Source organism: Notothenia coriiceps, unplaced genomic scaffold (assembly GCF_000735185.1).
Source record: "Notothenia coriiceps isolate Sejong01 unplaced genomic scaffold, NC01 NC01_scaffold00028133, whole genome shotgun sequence".
Lineage (NCBI taxonomy): Eukaryota > Metazoa > Chordata > Actinopteri > Perciformes > Nototheniidae > Notothenia > Notothenia coriiceps.
In genome coordinates, this window is record NW_011360834.1 from 825785 (window position 1) to 846413 (window position 20629).

General features: G+C 38.8%; 3 protein-coding genes and 1 long non-coding RNA gene across 4 annotated transcripts in view; all 4 read right to left on the reverse strand.

Moving 5' to 3' along the window:
* The window catches only part of tmtops3a (teleost multiple tissue opsin 3a), a 9061-nt gene extending 5567 nt beyond the window's left edge, over window positions 1-3494 (reverse strand). The window contains exon 1 of the mRNA XM_010785666.1: window positions 3155-3494. Coding sequence (XP_010783968.1) covers window positions 3155-3494 — 340 coding nt within the window. The remainder of the gene's footprint in view (window positions 1-3154) is intronic.
* Window positions 3495-8524: 5030 nt separating this feature from the next.
* Window positions 8525-10992, reverse strand: vgll1 (vestigial like family member 1). The gene is made up of 4 exons (XM_010785665.1): window positions 10794-10992; window positions 9915-10116; window positions 9469-9825; window positions 8525-8691 (listed from the first exon to the last, which is right to left on the reverse strand). Exons 2-4 carry the CDS (start codon window positions 10102-10104, stop codon window positions 8654-8656), a joined length of 585 nt encoding a protein of 194 aa, XP_010783967.1. The 5' UTR covers window positions 10105-10116; window positions 10794-10992; the 3' UTR covers window positions 8525-8653.
* Window positions 10993-11664: 672 nt separating this feature from the next.
* adgrg4a (adhesion G protein-coupled receptor G4a) lies at window positions 11665-15040 on the reverse strand. The gene is made up of 7 exons (XM_010785664.1): window positions 14960-15040; window positions 14542-14663; window positions 13991-14259; window positions 13389-13494; window positions 12975-13255; window positions 12572-12673; window positions 11665-12464 (listed from the first exon to the last, which is right to left on the reverse strand). Exons 3-7 carry the CDS (start codon window positions 14190-14192, stop codon window positions 12322-12324), a joined length of 834 nt encoding a protein of 277 aa, XP_010783966.1. The 5' UTR covers window positions 14193-14259; window positions 14542-14663; window positions 14960-15040; the 3' UTR covers window positions 11665-12321.
* Window positions 15041-19782: 4742 nt separating this feature from the next.
* LOC104957979 (uncharacterized) lies at window positions 19783-20118 on the reverse strand. Its single transcript, XR_799721.1, has 3 exons — window positions 20080-20118; window positions 19921-19991; window positions 19783-19798 (listed from the first exon to the last, which is right to left on the reverse strand). It is a non-coding gene; the product is annotated as an uncharacterized lncRNA (long non-coding RNA).
* Window positions 20119-20629: the final 511 nt, after the last annotated feature.

Sequence of the window (20629 nt, forward strand, 5' to 3'; positions counted from 1 at the left end):
CACAGACAAAAATACAAATATCAGCCTATAAAGGTATGGTCCCTACATTATCATTATTCAAATATGCATTGATAGGTCCACCTATTAAATGGCCGGCCCATCATTTTTCTTTGCACTACCAAATGAGATCATCACACACACACACCACAACAACATCTATCACATACCATGCTCATACACACAACACACTACACACACACACACACACACACAACACCAATCACACACAAACACACTCTCACTATACACAACCAAACACAACACCAATTCAAAGGTAACAGTATTGGTGTTACTAAAATTAATTTAATAAGCGTCTTAATCTTGTCCTTGTAGAGAATACAAGGTAACGACGATATATACAACAAAACAAATACCTGACCCACTGCATTATTTTTGATCTGCGCGAGTAGTTCCTCTGCCGCTCTATTTCCTCATTTTAATTTAGTTTCCACCTCCTTCCAGTATTGGATTAAATAAAGTATAATAGAATCACTTTTATCAGAAGTGAGTAATTTTGGAGATTTACTATTTCTTTATCTATTTATAAATTAAATAACTACTTATTCATACCATACAGCTATCCCTTTAGTTATCTACAACATCAGTGTCAAATTCCGGTCCGGTGAACTGAGCAGAGGCGAGTATCCCCGAGCGAAGGACAAGCGTCATTCAGTCGCAGCTGGAGGACAACGTCCCGCGCCTCCCCATCTTCTACCCTGGGACGCAACCGCTCACCATCCCCCGGCCCCAACCGGCCCAAAGAGGACCTCCCGTCCCGGCCGCAAACCGGCGCCCAAAGAGGACCCCCTCCCCACGGCATCCAAGTACGACTACTTCTCCAAAACGGCTTCATTGATACTTGACTTTAGGTTTTCTGAGTTTGGATGCTGCTTTCCCTCTTGATTTCATGACAAAGCACAAACAGCTCGCACTTTGTTCTTACAGGCAGAATTCCAAGACGCGCCCGCCCTCACCAGGTGGGATGAAGCAGCGCCCCCCGTCCCCCGGGTCTTCGTCAGCCAAACCTCCACCTATCCAGAAACCAGCCCTCACTCCGACAGGGCCCGCCACCTTGAGAAAGAGAGACTCCAAATCCAAGGATATGTGTCCTGTCCTGGCTGTGTCTCCTCTGCCCTCTGAGTCCAGCAAGAGCAAAGAGAAAGACGGTGAGCAGTTCTCTGTGATCAGAATACTGTCCACAGTTTAAATGCTTTATTGTTTTCCTTATACTGTAATGTAGTTAAACCATTCCATTTTTAGTACTAACCATGTATAACAGGTCCATAGAAAGTCAGACTTAACAACCCTGGTCAGCTGACAAACTTTAAAAAGTCAGTACCAATATTTGCTAAAGCTGATATTTATTCTGGCAACCAGGATGTTTGCGCTGGTGCATCGAGACGTGCTGTCAATTTCTGGGAGTGAAGTGACCCAGCATGATATCGTTTTCATCTCTAACCTATATAAATATTACTGTGGGGCCAAACCCACTTACACTCCCAAGATGAGTCCAAGTCAGATATTTGTCAAACTCTTTATTCAGATAGCTTTGAAAAAGAGATGCAGTGATCAGGCTCATATTTCGTTGTTTTCTTTAACCGAATGTACACAAGTGCAGCATGATGGTTTTACACACACACAGGTTGCATATATATAACGTCGCAGTCACTAACACACACACACTATAGCGCGCATCATGTTGTCAACGGGAAAGTTATACAGCGCAAAAGATAAGAAGACATCAAGGTTTCAATTTGTAACATCTTTAAATCTTAAACAACGTGTTGAGGAAGAACCGTTAAAACATTTGCAACAACTACCTTAACCAGAGTCCTAGTTATTTCTAAATACGCTGCAAAGAGAAATCATAGAGCTCTGGTCCCAACAGCGAGACCCCTCCCTCTTCTCGTGCACCATGGAGTCAGTAGGAGGGAGGAGGCCGGGGGAACGCCCCATTTGACACTCTTGTAAATAGATACTGATTTATTAATAGTTTAATTTATAAATAGATAAAGAAATCTCATCTCTTCTTTATATTATACTTTATTTAATCCATACAGGAAGGGGTGGAAACTAAATAAAAATGAGGAAATAGAGCAGCAGGAACTATCGGATCAAAAATAAATTACAGCGGGAGGTTGTTTTAATACGTGTAACCTTTTTCTAAAAGACAAGAAATAGATTATTTAGTAAACCAAACTGTTAAAGCTGCAGAAAAGACGTGTGTGTGTGTGTGTGTGTGTGTGTGTGTGTGTGTGTGTGTGTGTGTGTGTGTGTGTGTGTGTGTGTGTGTGTGTGTGTGTGTGAGNTATTTCCATGTAAATTACTGCTTTATTTTATTGCTATTTAACTATATTTTATTACGGTGTCCTTAAAGATTTTTAGTGTTATATTAGATTTCTTGTTTTATATTTTATGTCTGCACCATGACATCAAGTCAAATTCCTCGTATGTGTGAACTTACCTGGCAATAAACCTGTTTCTGATTCTGATTCTGATGAATCCATGGTTTAGTGTTGTACTGCTTGGACTTAATTCACTGTAAAATAAGGACGAGGCCACTATCATCATAATAATCTCTATTGTAGGCATTACATATAATGTAAGCTATCAGTGTAATTATTACTGACTCATAGGACCAGCTCTGTGCCTCCATTGAATGTGTGTCTCTCTCTTCAATGAAACATCCCACATAAAATATCACAAGATGTTAAAGAATAGTAATTCCCTTTGCCTTTCAGCCATCATGATCAATAATGTCAGTCCACCACTTTATTCCATACTGAAATATCTCAGTAACAATTTTCCGGAGTGCAATGACATTTTGTGCATACATTTATGGTTCCCACACTAAATCCTGATGACTTTTGGGACCACTGCCTTTTCCTGTTGCACCCCATGAGGTTTGAAGCTTGAAGCTTGGTTTTGAAGTTAATGACCATTCATTTAAGTACACACATTCACAGGATGACTCTTTGTAACTTTCTTGACTTTTCATGTATACTGCCAATCAGGTTAAAATATGAGTCTGTCAAATACTCAAGTGGATGGCCAATCAGAATTTAACTTTTATGATTTCTTTAATTCAAAACAGGTGGTTTGGAGATCAAATCAAACAGACAAAACGTGGTATATCTGAACCCCTCGCACTTACCAAAGAGGGAATTTGCGAACCCGTACCACTTGCAGCCGGACTCTCCAATGAGCCATCTCCCGTGCACACTCGCAGCGAAACTGAGCGGTGTGCCGAAAACACACACGAGAACGTCGCTCAGACTGATGTTCAACAGGATGACATTGATCGGCGTCCAAAGGCAGCGAAACTTTGCAAAGATAAGAAGAGCGAGGCCATTGTTGAGGATTCCCGTCACCAAGATGAATCCGAGGCATACTGCCACCACCGTGTGGCCGGTCCGGCTCAGCCCGCCCAGGCTGGAGCCGCACCCGGAACTGTCTGTGGTGCTGAAGTTACAGCCGCGTGTGTCGACGACCATAGCAGAGAGAGGAGAGCAGAGGGCTGGAGAGAAACACCAAGTCCTGCAGAGCCCCACCACAGCATGGCCGATATGTGACACTTATTAGTGTGTGCCCTGCGGACTTCTTATAACTGCACCCTATAATGTAACCCCCCACCCACCCTTTTCTGTGCAACGCAAAGACTCTGTTTTTTCTGTTTGTCTTTTATTTCCTTTCTAAGAACCTCCAGCTATTATAATGAATTCCTCTGAACTCAATGGCCTGTGTAAATAGAGTTAATCCCCTAAATCTATTGCTTTCTAGCAGAAAATGCATTGCCTTCCAAGTCGTTGTGCTTGAGCTCATTTCGAGACGCACACATTTTTGCATTGTTACAGTGATTTTCTTGTACTTTTTAGGATTTTTCATTGCCGATGTAGGCCAGATTTAGTTTTTCGCAAGATGAAGTTTAAATTCTCCAGTCACACTGGAGAGATTTAGTCAGGGTGTTACGCTCCAGAAATACAAACTTTGGTTGCATGAATTTGCTAAGCTTTGCATTTCTTATTCATTGCTGCTGTCTGTGCCAGACTGCTGCAGTGTACAGCTGCTTCAATAGAGCACATTGAGTCACATAAAAAGAGAGTTTCACACCTGTTCAGCATTTTCTTTTCTGCACAGCCTGTCTCACAATAAACTTACTTCCACAATAACTTTAAGGCAAAATTCAAGTGTTTGTGTATTTCTTTCTAATTTAGATTTCATTAACCATTTTGCACAGTTCCACTAGTTCCCATTCGTTTCTGCATTGAATGCAGTGAATTGTTTTCAAGGTTCAGTTCATGTTGCATGTTAATACATGTGCACTCCCCCCAAAGAAAAAAGAAAAAAATAGTTGTTTAGACATGTCCTTCTCTTTTGTTTCTGCTTTATTATTTATCATCAAAATTGAAAGAAATAGACCCAGATGAAAGAAAGCAAACACTAATAACCGAGTAAATACAATCCTTATTATTTTTATCTGACACTGAAACACTACACTTTCTATATTCCTGTGCACACCCTAGATCTCTTAGCGTGTTTGCATCGAGCAACACCGCTGGTTCTGTGAAGACCAGATGTATTCATGTGAAATTCCAGTGGATGTATGACTGGAGGGATTGACGTAATTCTGCTCTTTAACGCTGTAGTCACAGGGAGATCTCTGTACATCTCAAATGCTACTGGTGTCAGCTGGAACATAGACATAGCGACCATTTTCCCATGAACACTTAATGCCCCCTCTTCTCGCTGTGCAGTCACTATCACTTGCTGGTTGGAAGCTCAACAGGCAGTCATCAGTGCAGACCTAATCTCCTCGTCCTCTTTCCTCCATGGACCCTCTGATCAGCCTGATGTCTGACACAAGAGAGGAAGAGGGATTATGGTTTCACGTCTGCATGGGCTGCTCAATCCATGCCTGCATATATTTTTTGTGTTACCATTCGGCTTTCTTTAATATTTTTTAAATTGTTAATTATCTGGCTATTATTCATCACTTTTTCCAAATGAGCCCTGTAAGGCAAAGAAGAATTAATTGCTGTTATCGAGTTGGAAGAATGCAAGGTTTTTTTGTTTTTTTCACTGCAGATGTACTGTTTATCTTTTTACACCTGCAGGTATAGCCAACAACAGGAAGCTGTCTAAAATATTTTGTATTAGGGGGCTTTTTTGTTATTTACTTTATCAGTTGTGTGCTTTTTTATTGTTCCTGTAAAAGAACATTATCTGTTGCAAGAAACATAGGAATCCTTATCAATTGGAAGATATTGAAAAGAAAGATCAAATATGGCTGATACAGAAGAAAAGGTCAGGGAATGGAGGGATGAATTAACAACGTAAAGACTTTGAGTGCTGAACCATTTCAGACAAATACCTCAATAGAATATCTTAGAAAATATGCGCTATGGTACAACAAATGATATTGACGGGATCGATCCACTGACCCTCCAATTGGTATATTCCTGAATGCAACACACATATAACTACATTCTTCTCTTTTTATGTTACATGTATCACAGAGGTGTGCACAACTATACAGTCAGCAGAAGTCACCATTTTCAGGCCTCCTTCGTAAGGCTTCTTTTCCTATGTGCATCAGATGTTGCACGGATCCTGCTTGGGTAAGAAGATAGATACATCTATATATAGACTGTGTAGGCATCCAATGCACATATCGTTTTTTGCATAATGTCTTTCCAGCATATGTGTTGTATGTATGTTCCTCATATATCACAGTTAAAGTGTTTCCCTGCTCCGGCATTATTCCATTTTCAACACAGGCGTTGGTTAGAGTCTTGGACTGATTATGAGGTGTTTGCCCACTGAGCACAAACACATCAAATGGCCTCTAATCCACTAACGCACCTGAGTTGGGGTCCATAAGCCCGTTGTCAACAGTGCACAGTAGGACCATTTCGTTACTCACTCAATGTGGTACCAGATGGGAGGGACTAATAATAACAACACAGTATCATCAATGGTCCACGCTCACCATGTGGTGATGTCTACTCCTCCATCTGGGCTATGAATGGTGTGTGCAGTCAAATGGTGCTACTGTCGTCATGTACCTCTGATTCACTATGCAGGATAATATCAGACTCATCGACTTAACATGGTGTTACAGATTCGTTATCTGGCTGTCATATTGGTAGAAATAGATTCATCATCAGAAATATTCCTAGTCCAGTCTGCTCTGATTGGATCTGGCTGGCTCTGTTGTGATTGGTCAACCATTTAGAGATGTCCCGCCCCGTAGCATCACATACAATGTGTTGGAGCACTATCCAATAGAAGCATGAATGTAACGTAGTGATGTCACTATGTTACAGAAGTAAACAAAGGAGTCTAATTGAGGCGTTTCAGGCAGGAGGGGAGAGAAAATCCCTTTGGAGGGAACTTTGGGATTTTAGTCTTTGTAGACCATTTACATGCACACAACCCTATATAACACACTACAGGAAAGGGAAAATCCCTTGTAAAAGGGCCTCTTTAACTTTCCAACTATTCTCACCTGTAATTTGTGTTAACTGCTAGTAAGCATACTTTAGAAGAACATGGTAGAACATGGTAAATATCAGCAGGTTATCTTTGTAAGACTAAGCTTTTTAGGATGTATTTATTTAAAATCCCCACTGTAACTATGCGGCCTCAGAGAGTTGCTATGGCTGTAGACTAAATACTGCATACTACATACAACATACTCAATCAGTAGGTACAGCATATATATATATATACAGTAAATGTTTTCAAGCAAAAAAACATATAATGACAGAATTCATCTGGACTTTACGTCATGACCTACTTTCCTTCTAACTTCCTTTTTTCTGAAGTCAAAATAAGCTACAAATATATTGTCTACCTCCACCATTCACGCCTTTTCAAGAGGTGTTAACCCATAATAAACCTCCTCACAAAGCATTCATCAAACAGCCAAACTAAAGGTGTCGACATGCTCCAATAACGACAACAAACCTTCTCAAAAATATCCACTGCAGTTTTCACGTTTTTTATTATGCTACTTTTGGATCATCCCCTTCTTGTGTTAAATGATGTGATAAGAGGTCAAATAAGACAAATAGGTGAGAAGAGATATAGAAATAAGGGATGATAATGATTGTGTGAGTTGCGTATCCTCAAAAGAAAGTTTGTAGACTCATTTGAATGTGAACGCAGCATCAAACTTATCCATTGGTTCATTCTCTTTCTGAGTGCACTCTTCGGCAGCTCTTATGGGTTTGCTCCATAGACCTCACACGGCAGCAGGACTTTTTACAACTACTTTGTGGGGGAAATATAAATTAACTAAAGGGCTCAATATTGAATCTACTATAGGACATGGAAGAAGGAGTCATAGGAGTAAACACAGACCTAATCACATATAGTGTAACCATGACACTGTGAAAGGTCATTCTATCTCAAGGCTGGGATTATTATTTCCTCTTTTATTCCATAGCAGGTTTTTCCCCGACACCTGTTTTATTTCATAATGTCTTTTTAAATAATATAATATTTTTCTGTCAGTCAAGACACACAGTAGATATGTTTGGAACATCATTTATACATTATCATGTTAGTGCTAGACTACCTTAATGTGGGAATTGGGTTATGGGAAGCTACTTTTACTTCTGTGTAGTTTAAACTAGAATAATGAATCCCATTTTATCATTTGAGTATTTGTTTTCAATAACTATCAACATGAAAAGTAGCAGTGCAAACGACTTCTGTCAGGTTTTTCTAATGAAGTAAAAACATTTCTCCTTGAATTGTAGTGGAGTAGAATTATAAAATAACACACAGTTAAAATACTCGATACATATAAGTGAAGAATAGCAATGTATACATTATACATTATTTCAGTAGTCCAGAAACGGTGTCTTTCCACCACTGATCATATTTGTTTTGTATTTGTACATCAAACATCTAACCCCGAATAACATCAATTGTAAGTGTTGTTAATTTTGTATAGTTTGATGTTTGATGCTCCTTTCTTTAAACAATTACATTTTCTTTATTGAGAGAACTTCACATTGAGAATGATGATTGATATGTTTGTGTTTGTGTGCTCAGTTATTTATTTCACATTGTATATGTTTCAATTTGTTTTTACAATTCACAACAAGGTTGATATACAGAAAAAAGTAATTAACAAAACATCAATATCCTTCATTTTTTTGTTTTTTGAAAATTAAATATACTCACAGCAACTAAAAGTTATAGAGATGAACCGCAGACAGGTATTAACCTTCATTATTATACACTTTCTGTAACACTGGTGTATTTCCCTGTGTGGGCCCACAAAAATAAGTGCCTTATAGGGCACAAGAAAATGCCCTTCATCCAACAGAAGCAACAATATATACTCTGCTCCGAGATACAAGAAGAGCGACATAGTTGCAGAACAGGTTTATCAGAGCCTGTTCCCTTTCAGGAAGGCTGTTCCAGTTGGTGCATGCTGACGTACTGAGGTCATTTTTACTGAGAAAAGGAAAGAAGGGAATGGAAGCGTGCAGTGTTTCTTCTGTGTGTATTCTCAGGTGACACTCAGTGACGCCTGTTTGTCGAGAGAATATCTGACAGCTTAACCGAAAGCCAGTTGGCTTTGCAGAGCCACAGGTATGTGGTGTTTCCTGTCACTGCTGCTGCAGCCCCTCTCCCCTCAATACCAGTATAAGTCCTTCTTTTCCAGACGCCGTCCTGTCCCAAAGGAGACAAAATGTCAATGACTTCCAAGCAGCTCTAATGAACAAGCATGCAGTGTAAAAATAAGCAGTAATACAAATATGTCATCCATTTTACACGGCAGCATTTCTTAGAATGAGATGCACACCTGAGGAGTTGCCATCAAGATAATAACAAATACCTTACCTATAGTTCCTAAATAACTCAGGAACAGGATTTTAAAATCATTGGTTTTTTATTATCTGGTTATTAGCTCAACCTTGCACATAATTACACAACTACTGTGTTACTTTAAGTTAAGCAACATGATTGTAACAATCGCATGTGTAAATCAAAGTAAATGTTCTCTATGTTTGGTAACAATTTTTTATAATTTACTATTTATTAACTACTAATACCTTCCAGTAAAAGAAGATCTAATAATTGTTCTATAACTGTTACATCAACTTTATCTGACACGACACAAACATAGCTGCACATTATGCTCAAAACCAGGAAGAACAGGTAATTTATTAAGGGACATTTTGCAACTGTCTAATATTTCAAGCTTAGGAAATGTAGTTTTCCCTTAAAATGTGGAGGCTTACAAGAGTTAAATATGGTTCAGCTGAGGCTGTATTCATGTCAAGATGCTAAAATGCCCGAAACTACACTTCCCACAATGCAACTTCAAATTGTTTGTTAGACTCTCCATGCCTTCCAAATGTCTACATCCAGATCCTGAGTTTGTTATGCAAGCTTTTTATTAATATTGGTTGAAAGACATTAAATATGTTACAGCTGAAGGCTCACCATGTTCAAAGCCCACAGCGGGGTCCCCAGGGTCTCTAAATCCCTGAGGCATGGTCCAGCTGGGGTGCAGATCTGTTTTGGAGCTGGAGGCCATGCTGGGTCCCATCTGCCCCTGGTCAATATGCAGCAGGTTCAGCAGGGATGTGGCGTATTGCTGTCCAGTAAGACTCAGCCCTTCTGGGGACAGAGAGTAGGCGATAGACGGCAGCCCCGGGCCCTCTCCCGCCCTGGTGGTGAACGAGGACCACGATCCAGGAGTGTCTTCTACAGGGCTGAAGTTGAGGAGCCGTCCTGCTGCGGGGGGGCCCTGTGAGTCTGAGAAACAGTCAGCAGGTCTCCCCTGAGGGCTGTTGTCTTCTGAGGTGGACACAGAAAGGAGTGAGGATTAAATGGATTGTCCTGTTTGTAGTCAGGTCGGTCATACACTGTTGATTTTGTCTGCTTACCCAGTTTAATAGTTTTGCGGATTTTCTTTGTCTTTCCTCCCGGCGCCTTGGCCTTGCAGACTTTGCTGAGAGCACGGTTAAAGTGAGCATCCACCATGCTGTTGATGTCCCCCTGGAAATAAGTCAGGATGACGCACCGAGAGTGCTCCTCCACCTTCACAGCTATGGGACTGTCTGTTCTGTCCTCCATGGTCAGCTGTGACTGAAACCCCAAAACAGGTTGTTTACTTCACAAGAAACATCCAACTGTGTTTAATATCATTTACAAAACAGTACACATTTCAGTTGGTCTTTTTTTGCATATTGTAATGACATGTTATTTTGTTTATTGTTTCCCTGGAGCCACTAATAATCCAAATATTTAAGTGTTTAGGATGACTCACTGCTGACTTGTCCCTGAAGCAGACCGATTGTAGTTCACTTCACATAGAGTTACAAACATTTAATAAAAACTGTATGAGTGACACTTTTATTGTTAATACACGTATATGTTAGAGTGCATGGAAATCCCTTTTGGGGCACAATATGTTTACTATAACATCAACAAATCTATTCTTAGAAACATGTTAACATCTCGCAAAATGCAGTTCTTAATTTGCCATTGTATTTGGACATTTAAAAATGACTTAGTAAATGATATATTGTGTTAGTTTGCATGGCAGGATGTTTAAAAAAGAGGCTGAATTGCACTATTGATGGGGCCTAACTTGGGGGAAACATCTCTGCCACTGTAACTGAAAACGATATGAAGTATAGTACAGAGGTATACAGTAAAGTGAAAATTAACAAGCGCTTAGTGGATTGAAACAAACGTAATTTAAATGCTGTTGTGAATAACTGAATTATAGTTTCAGTTCAAATAACTTGCTTATCTCTTACCTGACCTGATGATTGAACAAAGATGACCAGTGAGTGCGTCCTTACATTTACCGGAGGATCAAAGCTGATGATGTTCACGTACTTAAGCAGCCGTCAAAATGGTTGTAAAAAATGTCCCCTATCTTAAGTTTAAACATCAGAGTGATTGATAAGATTTTAAGAACCTTGTCTCTTCTACGGCAACATACTTCCTTCACTGAGCCTCCAGAGGAACATGTTGTGTTGGACTAGCAGGGTGTGCTTACAGAACACAGACAGCTATGAACAGAATGCCATCCAGCAAGTTGCTCCAGAAACTGACTGACATCTTATTAAAACATTCCTCTGTCGCACTGTCAAAGAGTTACAACAGTTTAACAGAAGCTGCACAGTTATCTGCCAGTCAGAGAGGCTTGAAAATAAAGTTAAATCTCATTAACGTGTTCCCTAGTAAACAAAAACAAAATTGTATTCATTAAATGGACCTGAAGAACCCATTCATGGCTTGTGTGGTTGGTTCTCATTATTCCAACTGCATTCACTCAGTAGTAAGTATTTCCTCCATACTTGCTGTAATAATAACAAATGTTTTTGTTCCTGCTCACATTTTGTCTGTCAAACCTTAACCACAGATATGGGTGGCAATATCACCTTTGAAAACCTACACAAATAAGAAACACATTTATAAAGAAGCAATCAGGCTAATAATTGTTTGCTAATTGTGTAGATTTGATGTAAGCAAAACATATATATTTTGATCATTTCAACATTTTATACAGGATATCAGTAAATAAAGATAGGAGAAGATAATCATACCATTTTACCACACTATGATTTAACTCAGTTGTAGTCAGTTACTTTATTTAACAGTCAAATCATTACACAGGAAAGAAAGCTACTTTTAGATGCTCAGAAAGCTTACACCTATATTTTGATAGCATTGACATTCAAAAATACCTTAGCCTTACCATCATGAATACTATCATTTTAAAGGTCAGAAGAAGCACACGATGGTGTTATGTCTTACAAATTGCGCATTCAAGTATATAATTAACTACAATTTCTCACAAACTGTACTAGACAACAGTTCTAGGTTACAGATGCCGCTCTTTATATAACATTTCTATTACATTTAAAACTGCTTCTGTGCCACATAGACATCACTCATGAATTTACTATTCAGGTTTTACAAACACAAAATGTTCTTTTTAAGCATCAGCCACTCAGCTCTACGATGAAAGCAGTAATATAAACTTTAAATGTGAGATGTAGATTGAAGGCTTTTGAAGATGCATTTTTTATAGCACACCTTTACTGTCCTTTGACCTGACAGTCAGCGCAGTATAATGATTATTTTCCTGGCTATGATAAGCATTCAGGAGTGTCCACAGACACATTGTACCTCGTTGAACTTGTGGTTTATTTGCTATTCCCCTGCCTATAATAACAGCCAACCAGCTGCTCTATTTTCTGCTATCAGTGTTTGCAGAATGGACCTTGGAGGGTAAGTAAAGCTGCACTGTACACATTAGCACACACAGAGGCTGGCTCACGCCCTCTGGTGGTGGTTTGGTGCAGATCCTGTGGAGGAGTCAGAGACCTTCCTGTTGGTGGAGGTTTCGTCAGAAGCGACTGAGTCAGAGTTAACAAGATGGTTATTTTTGCCGCCCATGGTCACAGAGTGGCTCCAGTCTGCACACACAGGGGACAAGAAAGAGAAAAAACAATGCATCCTCCAGAACACTTCAAACCATCTGTCCAATAAACTGCAATATGTTCTTCCTATAAACAATATGTACCTGAGTAATCACTGAGTCTGAAACGTCCACAGCACAAGTGGATTTTCCACTGTTTCCTCACATTTTCCTTCATCACACAGTGGAACAAAAAGACAAAGAACCCTAGGACAAAAGAGCAGATATAGTAGACATTTGTGAAATACAACAGCATTATTTAGACATTTTTCTTTGCAGTTTGTTTTATATCATAATTGCATTTTCATGTATTATCTTGCATTCTCAAAGTGTGTTGTGTTTAAAAAAAAAACGAGGAGATACACATGCTTTTTTTTTAAAGCAACGAGTAAGTCTGACCTTTTGAAAGAAAAATGCAAAATAACAGAGTCTGGACAAGACTATTTGAAGATGATTGGCCCGTCCGTAACTAATGACTGCTTAATGACCAGCTACAGCTCATATTTACCCTGCAAGGTGTTGAATATGGAGAACAGGTACATCATGGCCACTTTGCCTGGCCCAAATGAAAAAAAGCCCATTGACCACGTCAGGCCCAGCAGGACGGTGAGACTGGCCACCGCCCTCATGTCTTGCAGAGAGTTGGGGCTGCTTGTTGACCGTTTATTGGTCCTCATGTGTCGGATCTGGATCAGAACCACGACGAACACAGAGACGTTGCACAACAGGATCAGCAGGACAAATGCCACCACCGTCACGTAGAAGAAGACGTCATTCTGCAGCCAGCAGCTGCAGGAGGGAGAGGGTTGGATAATTGGTCAGAACACTGGGATAGGATAAATGACATCAACAATTCATTTTTCATTTATGTTATAAGACACTCAAATGACGTGTTTCAATACAGCCCAGTGCTTGTACTTACAATTGGTCGGTGGACTTAAGCATCCCTGCAGTTTCTATAGGCTCAGCGCTGCCATAAGCATCTTTATCTATAGCCAGGACCAGGCTGACTATCACCAGAGGAATACCTATGAGAACACAAAAATACAATTCATTTAGAGTTAAGAAAATATCATAACACTGTGACAAAACAGAATACAATATTGAGTTTCTGTCTGTTGCAGTTTGCGATTGTGACATTCATTCTCAAATGCAGAAAAATGGGTCTTTTTAATTGCTAGCCAAACTCACAGGTCAACTGATTATGCAGTTATGTGTAATTTATTAGAATGTGAAGAAATAATTCAACGTGGAAAGATGACGTTTTTAATGATGTATAACGAACAAATAAATATTAAATGGGTTATAAATGGAACTTTTTCTCTCAAGGACATTCCTATTTTCTATATAATAAATTATATAGCTCTTTGAAATGATTGAAAAGTATTGATCCTCTTAAACAAAGGGCTGCCCAACCAAACCCCAGCTTCTTGATCCAAATTAATCAAAATCCTCTCCTGAACCCAAATCAACCCGACTGGACTTTTTTTATTAGAGTTAGCATTATTTAAAGTTGTGTCTCACCCCATCCTGCAGCACAGAACTTGAGGATGTAGGAGGGAACGTAGATGTTGAAGACCTTGACAAGTGCGAAGTACATATGCACGGCCTCCAGGCCCATCCAGGTGAAAGAAGCCAGCAGGAAGTAGTGCAGCGTTGCAGCAGTGGCGATGCAAAGCCCATAGTTTGAGAAGGAAGAGAGCCAGGAGTTCAGAAGGAAGAGCATGCACAACCCCAGCAGGGCAGCCGACAGGTTGATGAGTATCTTAGATGGGTAGTCTCTCCGGAGCTTCCTAAAGTGTTCAACACACAGCGAACAACTCAGCCTAAACGATAAATGAAAAGTCTAAAATCTTGTAAAAGGTATCTGGATTTCATCCTAATGCAAATAGGCAACTATAGTATGTAGAGTGTTTTATTAACAAATCCTGAAATGAAATTAAAACAGTAATGCTTAAACATTCATTTATGTAATGAGTGTTGTTGAGTACTACAGCAAAATCTTCGCTTAAATATGTTCTCTACCATATCAATCTTTTACAATGTGAAAGTATATCTCAGACTGAGTGACTTACTCAAAAGAAAGGTAGGTGAGAAGAGTGATTCCGAGAAATATGGCAGATATACCACAACCAAGATATGAGATCACTGTCAGAATCTGACTGTCAGCTTCACCTATGGGCGTTCTCGATACATCCTGAAACACACCACGAAAACAGAACAAAATGTGTTGTTAACTTGTGTTTGAAGTTCCCTAATGGTCGTATCCAAACAAACACTAAAGGAAGCTGTTCAAACTAATCTGATCATAATTATTTGAAAATGATTTTATGATTCCAAATAAAATCCCAACATTGTAACAGCTTGTTGTTTAATTGGCAGAAAACAATGTAGTGCAGCAACTGGCCAGATTGCACACAGTGTGTTGCTGCTTGTGTGGGTTTCTGTTCCCTGGTTTGATTTATAAAAAAAAAAAGCAAGGCAATGACTCACCAAGAGCACAGCGAAATGTGTGAGGTGATCACAGAGACAGCTGGTCTGATAATCAGAAATACTGTGGGTTGTACATCCTCTGCTGTTCCAACCACCCTGCCCACCTGTCTCTCACACACACACACACACACACACACACACACACACACACACACACACACACACACACAATGCTTCCTGTGTTTAGGGGTCTTTATTTATTTATGTTACTGATTAAAAAAAAAAACATGTCAATTGCTGTAAATCGTCTAAATCCAGCTGAAACACATAATAAATGATGATTAACTCACCATTCTTCTGGAAATCCCAAAACATACACTGCACCTTGTCCCCTGGCTGTAAGAAAAAACGTAATAATGATATTATAAGACTGAATTACAAAACCCTTGTTCTTGCTGGTGAATGTATCCATTAACCTTTATGGCTGTTTGATGGCTGAGGGTCACCACCACTCGATCCGTGAGGTTTCTGACCATGCTGTTATTGATACTGGCAGATACTATAAAGGAATTCAATTGCCAGCTGCTCTGAGTTGCATTGTTTGTGTATGGGTCCTGTTAACAAAAAGAAAATGGTCACAATAAGAGGCAAGGAGGATATTGGTCAATAAAATATGCTACAGTAGGAGAGAGCAGATTTGTCCAACAATTGATTCTTCATCTCTAAACATTGGGGAAAATATAATTAGTTTAAAGTCTCACATTTATCTTGTAATTGTTTCCTTGCAGTTTGACATATTTTGCTGATGGTTTCTTAATGAGAGTTACATTATTATGTGTAATACCACTCCCCTGTGGTAAATATGAATCTTAAGGAACAACCCAGTTTCACGGCATTTCGTGTTATAGTCACGAAATTAATTTAATCTATTGATTCGTGTTCATCAACACGATTTTTGCATTTTTTCGTGTCACACAGAACGATTTTAAAAGCAATTTATTTCTATTGGTATCCTATATTTCGTGCCTGCACCACGTCTTTTTGTCCGGTCGGGTCTTGGAAGACCAGAAGCTGTGTGGTTCATAAAAACATTTTTCTTCCTCAATATCGTAGCCTAAGCCTAACCCTTTTATTTGAAATTGTATAATGTCTGAGTTTTTTTGCCGTCTGCGAGGAAAATAAATGGGGCTCAGAGCCCTCTAATTTGTTGTTATTTGGTGAAGGCACGAACCAGTAGAAACACATTGCTTCTAAAATCGTTCTGTGTCAGAATACTGAAATCTGTATTTTTTGTATCTCTTTTTCCTTCAAATTTGTTATTATTTACATTGCTTTTCAAATCGTTCTGGGTGACATGAAAAAAATGCGAAAATCATGTTGGTGAACACGAATCAATAGATTCATTTCGTGACTATAAAACACGAAATGCCGTGAGACTGTTTTGACAGTATAGCAATCAGCTAGTTAGCTTAGCTTAGCACAAAGCCTGGAAACAGTTAGTAAGTATCTATGTAGAATCCTCTACACCCCTAAAAATAAACATATCCTCATTCTTTCTCACAAGATAACCAATATTTGACAGTTTTAAAACGTTTTAATAGTGAGATGCGTATAGGCGTTTCTTTAGCTTTGGACTCAGGTTAGTAGCTAAGCTAAGCTATTTAAATCCTGGCTTTAACTTTATATTTATTGCACAGAAATAGGTTTAGTGTCAATCTTCTTATTTGACTCTCTGCAAGACTGCAGCTTGGCTTATTTTGTCACAACTGTAAGAATGATTTGGTCTGCGTAAGGTTTTGTATACTGGAAATCTAAATGGGAGAAAAAAGCAACAATAACAAAACAAGATGACAAATACAAACAACAGAAAGTACCTGAAAGAGCTCGTTTGATGCATAGAATTGAAACTGAATACGAGTCGTATTTCTTTCTCCAGGAGGGAAATAGTTGTAGAGTTCAGAAGGCAGAGAGATGGTTGCATTTGTGGCAGGGAGCGGTTCACTCTCAAAGTTTTGGTTGACAAAAACCTGGGAAAAGCAGATCAAATTGGAGTCTAAAAAAAGTGTCTAATACAACCAGTTCTTATCATTTCCTTAAAAGCTATATGTGACTCTTTCAGGGCATTAATGAAACAGGAAATGTTAGGTTGAGTTACTTTTGGAGTTCAAAGACAAACTGAAAAATGGCAATTTTTTTGCTTGTGGATATTTCTCAGTAGTACAGTTTATAAATGTATTGCATATAACATTTGTAGCGTCTCACCTCTGGATTCAGGGTTGGGGAAACTGAGGAGACACCAAAGGTGAGGCCACTGAATTTATTACGATCTACATTGATGAGGGACAGGGCCATCGAGGGGGCTATTATACTGACTGATTCCTCTGGGAAGTCCATATTGTTCGCCATTGTATCTGTCAGATTAAGGACACTACCAAAGACAAATTAAAATGAGAGTAACAATAAAACATCAACATTTTAAAGGACAGGATTTAAAAGGAATATACATGTCTGCTGATCACATTCACAGAGATGCAACAGACCCTATCCACTTACATGCCAGCCACAGGAGTGAGGTCAGTTTTAGAGAGCAGAATATTTGCTACAATATTGACGATGTTTGCACCAACAGCAGGTGTGGTGCCGCTGATGTGAACCACCTCACGGAGCTTATCCACCACAGTATCCAGCTCAGAGGAAGAGAGCTCACTTTCACTGTCATCCAACTGGACATCTATAAGGTCCTGAATCATGTCCACAACCCCAGCTGCGTTACCTAGAAATCAAAGATGTCATTAAAGGTCCCCTATTATACTGTTTTTCATCAATATATTATAGGTCTCAGATATATACAAAACAAGTCTCTGAAGTTTTTGGTTTGAAATACCAAACAGATCATTGCAGCATCCCATAATCCCCTCTGTTTCAGCCCTGTTTCAAAAGTGCTGATTTTCTGTCTGTTACTTTAGATGAAAATAAGGAGTCACTCCCCTCTGAGAGATAATTGTTTAAAAAGAACACAATGGTGCTCTAGGAGAAGATTCAGGTGATATGTTGTGTGGGGAGGGGGTTACCTTGGTTGGTTATTGGCTAATGGTTACACAAGCCAAAAAACCGTTATGACATAAAGTGACCCAAATCTGATCAGCTCATTTTCAGACCAGGTTTTTATATAAATGGATCAGGACAAAAAGTGAGCAATTCTTTTTTCCTGAAATGTTCAGAATCTCTTTACACAGAGAGGACACATGTTTATATAAAAGACATTAAAAAGTGGATTTTTTTTTTTTCAATAGGTGACCACTAATGCTTTTTTGTGTGTTTAAGGCCACATTTTCCTCCTTGTGATTTAGTTTCGATGGAAGGAAAAGGAACAAACAAGGACAGCAACATGTTTATATTATCTTAATGAACAAGTAATGAAAGTTCAGACTGAGTGTGTGACTACTTACCAGTAGTGACAGTGATATTGTCGAGGTCTGATATGGTCACAAGCTGCTTGCAATTTTTCATATCAGGATCAGCCCAGCTTGTCGTGTCAGTTTCAATGTCTAACTTACTGAAGAGATAATCAGAGGGAACATAAATGACAGAGACAATTCCTTTTCTCTCCGGTCGGTTTCAAAATTAATGTTTGTATTGGACCTCAAGTAAAGATAAAGATTGATGAAAAGCAATAAAAAACACCTGTCCACTGCTAATGATTCAGTCTTAACAAGCATTAACAGCTTCACTAATAGGACCATAAAACGGATTGCCCATGTCGTCCCTGGACTGATATTTGTATTACATTTGGTAGAGATGATATGGATCATTACTCTAATAACCATAGGAAATAGATTTTATTTGCCTGAGCTGCAGGCTGGCAGGGCTCCATCAGTGTTTCATGTGTGGGGTCAGTGTGTGCAGAGTGGGGGAGCGAATGGAAACAGGACATTGTAATTGTCTCCCTGAGCTGTCTCTATGGCAACAGGTTAAGATAAATAGGATCCAGCGAATAGAGCAATCTAAAAAAGAAAAAGAATCCTGCAATCGGAGTGTTGGCTCAGGCGATTCAGGTTTGTGTGAATAAATCATCATTATAACATTTTCTCACAGTTGTAAATTACTATGCTTTATTATTGTATGAATTACATTATGTGATTTGCTGCTGTATAATGAGTGACAATAAAACACTGGACAGCGTGATGATATGAGGATTAGTGTTTTGGCTGCTTATTGGCAAGCGTTTGGATTATAATCTTGATGATTTAATTGTGTGTGATCCTATATCTTATACACCGAATAAATGGAAGTGAATATCTTACCAAAGCCTGTAGGCTCTTTTTGATTTTGGCTTATTGCATCCCATTTTTTGATTCTCCTGTGGAAATGCTTCAGGCCAAATATATTCTCCGTATATTGTTGAAGTATTTTCTTCCAAACAGTTTGCTGGCACTGAAAAATATTATATAAAGTTATTTTCCATAAATGAATTAATATCTTTAACTGTGTACAGATATCCAGCTTACCTATGTGCTTGATAGCCACTTCCGTAGTTTGAATAATAATGGAATTATTTACATACTTTGCTGTCAAGGCAGCATGAATATAAGCTATAATTTCTGCAACAGGGTTTATGTTGTATTCCTGGACATTGAATGTGCAGTCATACCTGTGGATGAAACACGCAATTAGTGGCATAGAAAGCAAGCAGATCCGGTATTTTTCTGCAACATAAATCTTTTATAATAACCTACAGTTTTGGCTGGCTGTTAAAAATCTAAAAGAAAGGAGAGTAGAGAGATGGTACATTGTGAACATCAGTTATGGCAGTCGTATTAAATATGGTTGAAATGTACAGAACTCATTATATGTTAATCTAATCTGTCTTGTCTCACCATCAGTCCATTTGCCATGTTCCTATGAAATATTACAGACGAACAATTAGTCATCCAGAGCTTAAATATCAGGTGAAACATATTTAACATACTGTAGGATGCTACTTTAGTTTTGCAAAAATACTTGAAAATCGTGTGACCCACCTGCCTACATTCTCCTTTATGATGACATTCAGTACTTCTATGGTGGCATTCACCTCCAGCTGTTCTTTTAACTTTTCCAAAAGACAATAATTTAGTGTGCACATATTTCCTTTTTTGTTGTAAAAACAGCTTTTTCCTGCAGTCGTGTGAGTCTCTTACCCATTTCTCAATAACTTCCTCTGGTTTTGTCGGGCTGCCAGTCATAGACAAGGATAGATTCACTCTGAAGAATGTGTCCAGTGCAACCGCTGGAGTGTACAGACAACAGATAACACAACAGTGCATCTATACAGTACATGTGTATTTAATCATAATTCTGACCGATCATATTTCTGTATCACATTGTCTAAAATTTCACCAACAAAACCAAAAACGTGGTGTTCCTTGACTCAACAGCTGTTTTCTGTCCACTTAAGTGTATTCCCTTCACACCATAATATTTCCTACACATCACCAGTTTGTCATTGTGACACTAAAATAAAAATTAAAAAACGGTTTATGCCAGTCTTTAAAAAAATGTGTCTGTTTGGGGATTGGGTTTCCGAAAATAATATACGCAACCAGTACAACATTTATCACATCACATTATCACTTTAACACTGAATTCTATCATAACAATAAATTAAGTCATTGTTCCCTTCACATTTCATCGTGTCCATTCTCTTGTTTTTTCTTGCTTTCATCACTTTGTTGTGTATTGTTTTGTGTG